General features: G+C 62.3%; 6 protein-coding genes across 6 annotated transcripts in view; 2 read left to right on the top strand and 4 right to left on the bottom strand.

Moving 5' to 3' along the window:
- Nucleotides 1-751, bottom strand: part of SPRG_20007 (hypothetical protein) — a gene marked incomplete at both ends in the record, with an annotated part of 1,582 nt that extends 831 nt beyond the window's left edge. The window contains 2 exons of the mRNA XM_012345147.1: nt 15-128; nt 191-751. Coding sequence (XP_012200537.1) covers nt 15-128; nt 191-751 — 675 coding nt within the window. The remainder of the gene's footprint in view (nt 1-14; nt 129-190) is intronic.
- A 166-nt stretch (nt 752-917) lies between these two features.
- Nucleotides 918-1,317, top strand: SPRG_20006 (hypothetical protein; the record flags this gene model as incomplete). The annotated part of the gene is made up of 3 exons (XM_012345146.1): nt 918-1,036; nt 1,086-1,146; nt 1,198-1,317. The coding sequence occupies 3 exons, from the start codon at nt 918-920 to the stop codon at nt 1,315-1,317; spliced, it is 300 nt and encodes a 99-aa protein (XP_012200536.1).
- Nucleotides 1,318-1,358: 41 nt separating this feature from the next.
- Nucleotides 1,359-2,876, top strand: SPRG_20005 (hypothetical protein; the record flags this gene model as incomplete). Its single annotated transcript, XM_012345145.1, has 2 exons — nt 1,359-1,741; nt 1,793-2,876. The coding sequence occupies 2 exons, from the start codon at nt 1,359-1,361 to the stop codon at nt 2,874-2,876; spliced, it is 1,467 nt and encodes a 488-aa protein (XP_012200535.1).
- Nucleotides 2,877-3,342: 466 nt separating this feature from the next.
- SPRG_20004 (hypothetical protein) lies at nt 3,343-4,151 on the bottom strand (the record flags this gene model as incomplete). The annotated part of the gene is made up of 3 exons (XM_012345144.1): nt 3,343-3,794; nt 3,842-3,992; nt 4,038-4,151. The coding sequence occupies 3 exons, from the start codon at nt 4,149-4,151 to the stop codon at nt 3,343-3,345; spliced, it is 717 nt and encodes a 238-aa protein (XP_012200534.1).
- Nucleotides 4,152-4,462: 311 nt separating this feature from the next.
- On the bottom strand, nt 4,463-5,491 carry SPRG_20003 (hypothetical protein; the record flags this gene model as incomplete). Its single annotated transcript, XM_012345143.1, has 1 exon — nt 4,463-5,491. The coding sequence occupies one exon, from the start codon at nt 5,489-5,491 to the stop codon at nt 4,463-4,465; it is 1,029 nt and encodes a 342-aa protein (XP_012200533.1).
- A 275-nt stretch (nt 5,492-5,766) lies between these two features.
- SPRG_20002 (hypothetical protein) lies at nt 5,767-6,596 on the bottom strand (the record flags this gene model as incomplete). The annotated part of the gene is made up of 3 exons (XM_012345142.1): nt 5,767-6,049; nt 6,104-6,525; nt 6,573-6,596. The coding sequence occupies 3 exons, from the start codon at nt 6,594-6,596 to the stop codon at nt 5,767-5,769; spliced, it is 729 nt and encodes a 242-aa protein (XP_012200532.1).
- Between the last annotated feature and the right edge of the window lie 1,521 nt (nt 6,597-8,117).

The following is an 8,117-nucleotide window of genomic DNA, read 5'->3' as shown; positions in this document are numbered from 1 at the left end:
GCGAGCGTGCGCACGAGCGACTGGCCGCCGTCGGCGGCGACAACCAAGCGGCCGCGAAGCTCCTCGCCGCCTTCAAGGTGCACCGTGCTGTAGCGGCAGACTTCGTTGCCCTTGAGGAAGTTGCGCACCTAGTTGGTCGGTGAGTGCCATAGATACGCGACGGAGAAGGCCACGACAATGCAAGACGTACAACAGCAGGGCTGTGGATGCGAAGCGGCTGCTCGTCGCCATCCTGCGCCGCGAGCTCTTCCATGCGCGCCATGAGCGCACGCTGCAAGACGCCGTGCTCGATGATGTACCCCAAGTTCTGGTCCTTGACGCCGGCCTTGGCAGCGTCAAAGCGCACAAAGCCATCGCCCATCGCGTCCCAGACCTGCATGTCCTGGAACGGAGCCATGTGCTTCTCGCTCATCTTGGACCAGACGCCAGCGGCTTCGAGGAGCTTCTTCGAGGCCGGCGTGATCGAGTAGACGCGGAGGTCCGGAAGGCCGAGGTCCTCCGACTCGACCTTGCGCGGCGGCTGCGTCTCAATGATCGACACCTTCTTGCCCTTGAAGAGCGGGTTGGACTTGAGGCTGCACGCCAGCGCCGAGCCGACAATGCCGCCGCCGACGATGAGCACATCGTCAAGCTTGGCAGCATCGAGCTCACGCTGCTGCTGCTTCTCGGCGAGCGTCATGGACATGGCGCGAGAGGTCTGCTGCAGGAGCGGGCCGCGGGCGGCGCGGCGGACAAGGGCGGGGCGTAGCATCTTGACCACGAAAAAACGCAAAATGGCAGTCTTCACGCCCACAGCCTTTTTGGCCAATCAGACGCGTGTATGCCTCGAAAAGCGACCAATCCGCGCTCGCGAAGCGCCGACCAATGCATCGTTGGTGCCAACGTCGTAGATCTCGAGCCATTTTTGCAGCGTTAGCATGGCCCACCTCGTCTCCGTGCAGAACCTCGCGCCCGCCCTCACGATCGAGCGGCTTCGCGCGGCCTTCAAGAGGTTCGGCAAGCTCGTCTCGGTCGACATCCGCGACAATGGCACTGGGTACGTCTTTCGCTGCGGGCTTGTCGTGGCTCATCCTGCATATTGGCAGCGCGATCGTGTACGAGAAAGCGACCAGCGTGAACAAGGCGACCATGGCCATGAACAACGCGGTAGGCTTCGCGCGATTGGCGTCGTGGCGGTGCCTCATGGCGTGGACGTAGGTCGTCCTCGGCAAGCGCATGACGGTGGTGGCGGGCGAGTCGCAGGCGCCGGCGTCGTCCGGCGTGGCGGCGCCGCTTGCGGAGCGCGGCGCCACCGGCTTCGAGGCGTCGACACTGTGAGCGCGCGCAAGAAGTCCAAGGTGCTCTGCGCCACGGTGGCCATGGGCGGTGTCTGCACGCACGGCGACGAGTGCCTCTTCAGCCACGACGCGTCGACCGCGATCAACGGCAAGTCGCCCATCCTCTGCCGCAACTTTGCCCGATCCACGTGCTCGTTTGGCGACCAATGCCTCTTCAGCCACGACCCGACGATGGACAAGCGGTCGCTCATCAAGTGCCGCAACTACGAGAAATTCGGGTCGTGCAGCCGACCCGACTGTGCGTTCGGTCACGACGGATTGAGCAAGCGTGCAGCCGCCGCGGTGCTCGAACCGCCGGCCGCCAAGAAGCTCAAGATCGCGTCCGTCCCCAAGAGCCAGCAGGCGCCGATGCCCACGACCGCCAAGACGACCAACCAGACGCCTGCCCCGTCGTCGTCGTCGTCGTACGCCGACGTTGCCGTATCGATGGCGAGCTCATCGAGACTATGCCATAGGACGCTGCCCAAGTGCGCGGAATGCATGAAGACGAACGCGACGCTCCGCTGCGCGCAGTGCGAAGAGCACTACTGCGCCGCGTGCGATGCGACGGCCCACGCGTCGCGCGTCATGTCCAAGCACGAGCGCACCGCCCTCGCGGTCCCGATCTTCTGCGCCGAGTGCCGCACAGACGCCGCGACCGTGCGCTGCACCAAGTGCGAACTCGACTTTTGCTCGGGCTGCTCGTGGAAGGTGCACGAGTTCCGCGTCTTCCGCAGCCATCGCCGCGAGCCGATTGGAAATGCCAAGTCGGATGCCGACGTTAACGAAGCGATGGTGGACGAGGAGGAAGCCAGCGAAGAGGATGATACTGTCGAGCAAGTGCCCGTTGTGGCGCCCAAGACGCCCGCTGTGCGACCGATGCCCAAGATGGTCCTGAGCGACGACAGCAGCAGCGACGAAGAGACGGTCCAAGTGGCTGCCAAGTCGCCAGTTGTGGCTGCCAAGGCGCCCGTCGTATCTGCACCCGTGACGGAGCTCTCCAGCGAAGACGAAAGCGAGGACGAGAGCGAGGTCGCGCCTGCACCGTCGGCTCCCGCCACGGCGCTCGACAGTGAGAGCAGCGAGGAAGAAGAAGAAGAAGTGGTCGCGCCAAAGAAGGCGTCGGTGCCGGCGACGTTTGCCGCGGTTGCTGCGGCCACGGCGCTGAGCTCCGAGAGCGACAGCAGCGAGGACGAAGAAGTGCCCACGAAGAGCGCGCCCAAGAAGACGGCTGTCGCGCCGGCCACGGCGTTGAGCAGCAGTGAAGACAGCGACGACGACGACAGCACGGTTGTGGTGCCCAAGAAGAAGGCAGCGCTCGGTTCCACGACGCACTCGGTCGTCAAAAAGATCGAGGCGTACGCCGAGTCGGACTCGACCGGCGTGCTGCACTTGAGCCCGGACCTCAACAGCTACGAGCGGCTTCTGGCCCACGACACGGCCGAGAAGCTCGGGCTCGCGCACATGAGCGTCGGCGACGGCCTCGAGCGCCACATCACCGTCTCCAAGTCGGCGCCAGCGCCCAAGGCCAAGAAGGCGTGGTCCAAGTCGCGCGCCTAGAACCATTCCGTCGGGCCTCGTCTGCCTTACGCAACTACGTATACTACTACTACTAGAACAACAACAACAACAACTCCCGATACGCACATGTCTTTTGTTTTTTGTGCTGAGCCTTGAACACCAGTTGCCTCGGACGATTGACGAGTATAGGATTCGCATAAGAGGCGATCCCAGGCTGTTTCAAGCAGTAACACAACCGAGGCAAGCTCGCGTCTTCCCGATGGGAACCTAGATCAATCCACTGCGCACCAGGTACGAGAGAGTGCGCCCCTTGCGCTCTGGTTGCTCGTGCATCGGAGCTCGAAGGCCCTCCTCGCCTCACTACTGTGGCCTGCTGGCTGATCCGTCAGCATCCACTCGGCGTCCACTCTGTACGCCGGCCACGAGCCATGCAGGGGCTTGCAGGAATCGCACGTGAGCTGTTAGATTTGGTTATTCAGGCGCGGGCGGTCACCAAGCACGACGCTCACGGAAGGGGCTGGCCAAACTTGCCGTGGAAGAAGAGATCGTCGACAGGGAGGCGCGGCGACGGCCCGCGACCGCTCGTCGACGGTGCGGCGTAGCCGCATGCAATGACCACCGGCACCGAGTACCGATCCGGAATGTCGAGGGCGTGGCGAAGGCGCGTCTCGTCATAGCCTTCCATAGCCTGTGTGCCGACGCCATGAGACTCGGCAGCGTACATGAACGTCGTGGCTGCGATCATCGTCTGCTTGTACGACCACGCGGTCACGGGTACGTACGTCGGGACCGGGCGCAAAGGGGACACGGCAGTCGAGATGAGCGCGCGGATGCCGCCCGCCAAGTGGCCTTCGCCGCCAAAGAAGCGCAGCTTGGCGCCGAGTTGTTGGACGTACGACGGGTTGGCGCCATCTTGGCGAAGCATGTGCTCGACAGCGGGCAGGCGCTTGCTGGGCTCTAGTACGACGCATCGTGAGAGCGACAAGCGAGCATCGTACGCGTACCCAAGTCGGCGGCGAACACCGCAATGAGTGGCGCGCTTTGCACCTTCTCGACGTTGCCGCCCAGCATGGCAGCGCTCATGGCCTCGCGCTGGGCTACGTCTTCGATGAGGATGCACGCGTACGGCTGCATGTTGAGGCTCGTCGGTGCCCGCTAGCATGTACGTCAACCTTGCATGTAGAGAGTATGCGCGCGTACCCGCGTCGTCTCAAGGATGTCCTGCACGACGTCCTTGGCGATGGCCGTGGGCAGGAAGCGGCTCACCGACCGGCGCTGCATGGCAATCGCCCGGAACGTGCTGGCGGCCGACATCGGTGGAACTCGGTAGCACTTTCGATTTTGACGTCTTTTTGGCCAATCGGATACCGTTTCATTTTGGCCAATCCCAGCACGCCAACTAGTTGCATGCTGCTTTCGGCAACAAATGCAGCCGAAAAGCTCGATCTCTCTCAATCTCCTGGATCGATACCCGGCAGCACAGCCTCCGCCCCTACTAGTCCTATGATTGCCTTGTGCTGTACAGTAGAGCAGCCCGTCATCGTCGTCTCGCAGCGTAAGATCGAGGTCAGCAAAAATCTGGCCCATTGTGAAAAGTTGCATTTTGACCAATGGCATTGCCCGATTCAACGACAGCCGCAATGACGATGACCGTGGGGCAGCGCTGCGAGATCTCGGGGAAGCGTCGGGGCGAGATCGCGTACATTGGCCCCGTGGAAGGGATCCCTGCTGGCGACTGGGTCGGCGTGCGCCTGGACCTCGCCTTTGGCAAGAACGACGGGACCCAGAACGGTACCAAGTACTTTGAGGCGGCGCCGCTGCATGGCGTCTCTGTCCGGCCCGAGAGCGTCAACGTCTCGGAGGCCTTTGCGCCGCTCCTCGTCGTGTCCGATAGCCTGTCGCTGGAAGAGAAGGTCCGCGTCGTCGAGAACGCCCGCGCCGAGCAGCGCGAGTCGACGCAGCGCAAGGCCGCGCTCTCGGAGAAAGACACGCGCGCGACGGCCGTCGACGGCTTCTGGAAGCAGTTCACCGAGATGGAAACTGCGACGCGGGTCGGCCTCGACGCGCTGCAAGGCCAAGAGCCTTCGCCGAATCTCCGCGCCGAGCTCGACAGCCTCGTGGCCCGCGTCCAGGCGATGCGCGACGCCGCCGCCGACGCGTCGCTCTACTTGCCGCCGTACGACATTCGCCAGTCGCAAGCGATCCTCTCGCGTCTCCTCGCCGAGATCGAGACCCAGCGCAGCGCGCTCGCACCGCGCAAGAAGTTTACGTTCAAAGCCCGAGCGAAAAAAGCACCAGCCGCGACGACCGAGGCCATCCCGAGTCCTGACGCGCCAACGACGCCTGCGATCGCACCTACAGCGCTCGACCACGAGCTCATCTACGCCGACCGCAGTGACGAGGTGCTCGTCATCGACGCGCCTGACGCGCCCGACTTGACGCTTGCGCGCTTGACCAACTGCATCGTTTGCATCGTGACGCCGACGTCGGCGCTGCGCGCGACCGCCCTCCGCAACTGCCACGTGCTCACGGGGCCGATCCACGGGTCCCTCTGGCTCGAAGACTGCGCCGAGAGCTCGTTCACGGTGGCCTGCCGCCAGCTGCGCGTGCACCACTGCCACAACGCGCGCTTCTACCTCCGTATTTCGAGCCATCCGATCATTGAAGACTGCAGCAATCTGGGCTTTGCGCCATATGCGCTGCAGTACGACGGCCTCAGCGCGCAGCTCGCAGCGGCAGGCATGGGCCACCCGTCACCGCTGTACGCGCAGGTGCACGACTTCAAGTGGCACCGGGCGCAGCAGTCGCCGCACTGGTACCTCGTGGGCGCCGACGACGTGCATCCGATGGCCTCCGATATGCGTCTGCGTGCGACGCCGCTGTCGCTTCCGTAAGGAAACCGAGTTATAAGTATATCTGCGCCTTTAGTTTATGCAGTCTTGGATGCTTTCGACTTCTTCTTGGGCTTGAGAACGACCGCGACGTCGTCCGTGTTGTTGTCGACCACCGTCTTGGGCTTCTTGGTCTTCTTGAGCGTCGGGACCTCGTCGTCCTCGTTCTTGACTTGCGCCACCTTCTTGGCCTTCTTGACCTTCTTGACTTCCGTCACGACGACGGCCGCCGGTTCGATCGACTTGCGCTTCTTGGTCGACGTCTTCTTGATCGGACGCATGCTGCCATCGATCGAGATGACGCCATAGGCTTGGTGCACGCTACACATTCACGGGTGAGCCAACGCAACGCAACGATGATCGAGTCGACGGTACCGAAGGACGTGGAACGCGACTTCGGCGCCAAATTCAATCGTGACACCGTCGTCGCCGACCCAGGCTTCCTCCTGAAAGTTGTGCACGTAGCCGTCCGGCATTTCGGTCGAGTCGATCGAGACGTTGAAGACACCGGCGAGGAGGAGACCAATGTGGTTGCTGCCAACCTTGTTGACGACCGCCGAGAGCTGCATGCCAGGCGTCGGCCGGAAGACAAGCGCATCCGCAGCGACGCGCACGTGGATGTACGGCGTCTCGTTGATGATGTGGCCATACGGGTTCAAGAGCGTGATCGCGTTGAAGGCCAGGATCACGCCTTCGACCGGGTCGCAGTACTTCATGAGCATGAGGTTGAGCTGCTCCTCGAGGCCCTTCTTCGCATCGTGAATGTGGCATGGCGCCAGACTGCAGCTCATGACGAGCTACTGATGCATGAGCTTCCTACGTCATCGCGGTCATGCTCGTCTACCTTGGCGTTCACGAACGGGCTCATCTCGCGGGCTCTGGAACAAATGCACACTACTTGCATTTTATGTCCATTCAAGTTCGCGCAACCGAGCCAATCAACGGATCCAGTGCCCTCGTATCCGGCATCCGCATAAAATGCGTGGCGCCGCCATGAGAACCCGACGTCGTGCCCGCCGTGGGCCAAGGGTGGCCTGCCGCTTGTATCGCTTCGTGCAAGCTCAATCACGCTGCGCATTGGCGGCAGGATGGACATGGACCATGCAGTATCCCTGCCTCGTTGTTCGTTACGTGTGTGGTCGTATTTCAACTGGCACGAGAACCTCATAGGTACCACGAAAGCAAGGGAGCGTCGAGAGGGTAAATAGGACCAGCGATCTTAGTTGTTTTCGAGGTAGGCTTCGAGGTCGTCGAGGTCGTCCGAGCCATGCGTGGCACTGGCGGGTACTTCAAAGAGCTGGGGCTCGACGGGGCGATGCAACGCGTCGCGCGCTGCTTGTTGCGCAGCTTCTTGTTCTGCCATTTCTTGAGCGATGCGTGCTTGGCGCTCGCGGGCCTCGTTGCGCCGATCCGCCGTGCGCCGCTCGGCGTCGAAGCGTGTCTCCAGAGCAGCCCGCTCGACTTTGAGCAGCGCGATCTGCTCGAGCGCCATCGCGCGAGACCGCTGGACCTTGGCGAGCTCTGCTGTCAGTGCCCGCAACTCTGCTTCGTCGGCGTCCGCCTGTACCCCGGCTTCACCAGCCTCTGCCCGCAGCCCGGCAGCGTCGGCGTCCGCCATGCGCTTCGAATCAAACACTGCTGAGGGTGCGTGCACTTGCACACTATACGATGCATACCACAATCCGTAAATAGTGTGCTATGCTAGCTTTAGTCCCTTGTCCAGCCCCGTCCCATCCTCTGCGGCGGCAGCTTCTTCAAGTCGAGGGCCCTGCCCCAAGTGGTCTCAACCCCCAACTCCCGCAGCCAAGCAGCCCATCGTCCGACGCCACCGCTCCTTTCTTGCACTCTACGCTTGATAAATGCCCAGAAATTACCAACAGTAAAAATACGCTTTCAAATACCACAGGAAATTGCTTTCGCGCTGCATTTTTGAGCGATCTACCATCATCCCACCTGCCATCATCCCCTCGTGTCCATGACGGTCGTTGCGATGGTGCTGTGTCGGGGCGCGCCGTGGGCTCTTGCCAGGTAGGACCCCTGGCTCTTGCCCTGTCCCGGCCGCGCGACCCTAAGAATTTTTGGCCGTTCGTAGGGAAGGTAGCCAATCAAACGCGTGGATTGGGTGCGTATTATTATTCAGTGGCATAGAATCCTGTATATAATATAATACAAGCGACGCAAAGGAATGGACTGGTCGCATCAAACCATTGGGTGGACTTGAATCCCGAATTGCCTGCCAAGATGTCGGCCGTTGAAAGCTCGCTGCCCGCCCCTGGCACGGACGCCGTCGTCGCGCCCGCGGCCCCCGAGGACGTCGCCGGCATGTTCGACCTCAAGAAGAAGAAGAAGACGACCAAGAAGAAGTCGTCCAAGAAGGAGGCCGAGGCCG

This window comes from Saprolegnia parasitica (genome assembly GCF_000151545.1).
Source record: "Saprolegnia parasitica CBS 223.65 unplaced genomic scaffold supercont2.21, whole genome shotgun sequence".
NCBI lineage: Eukaryota > Oomycota > Saprolegniomycetes > Saprolegniales > Saprolegniaceae > Saprolegnia > Saprolegnia parasitica.
Note: the sequence above shows the minus strand (reverse complement) of the source record. Positions and strands in the feature narration are given on the sequence as shown.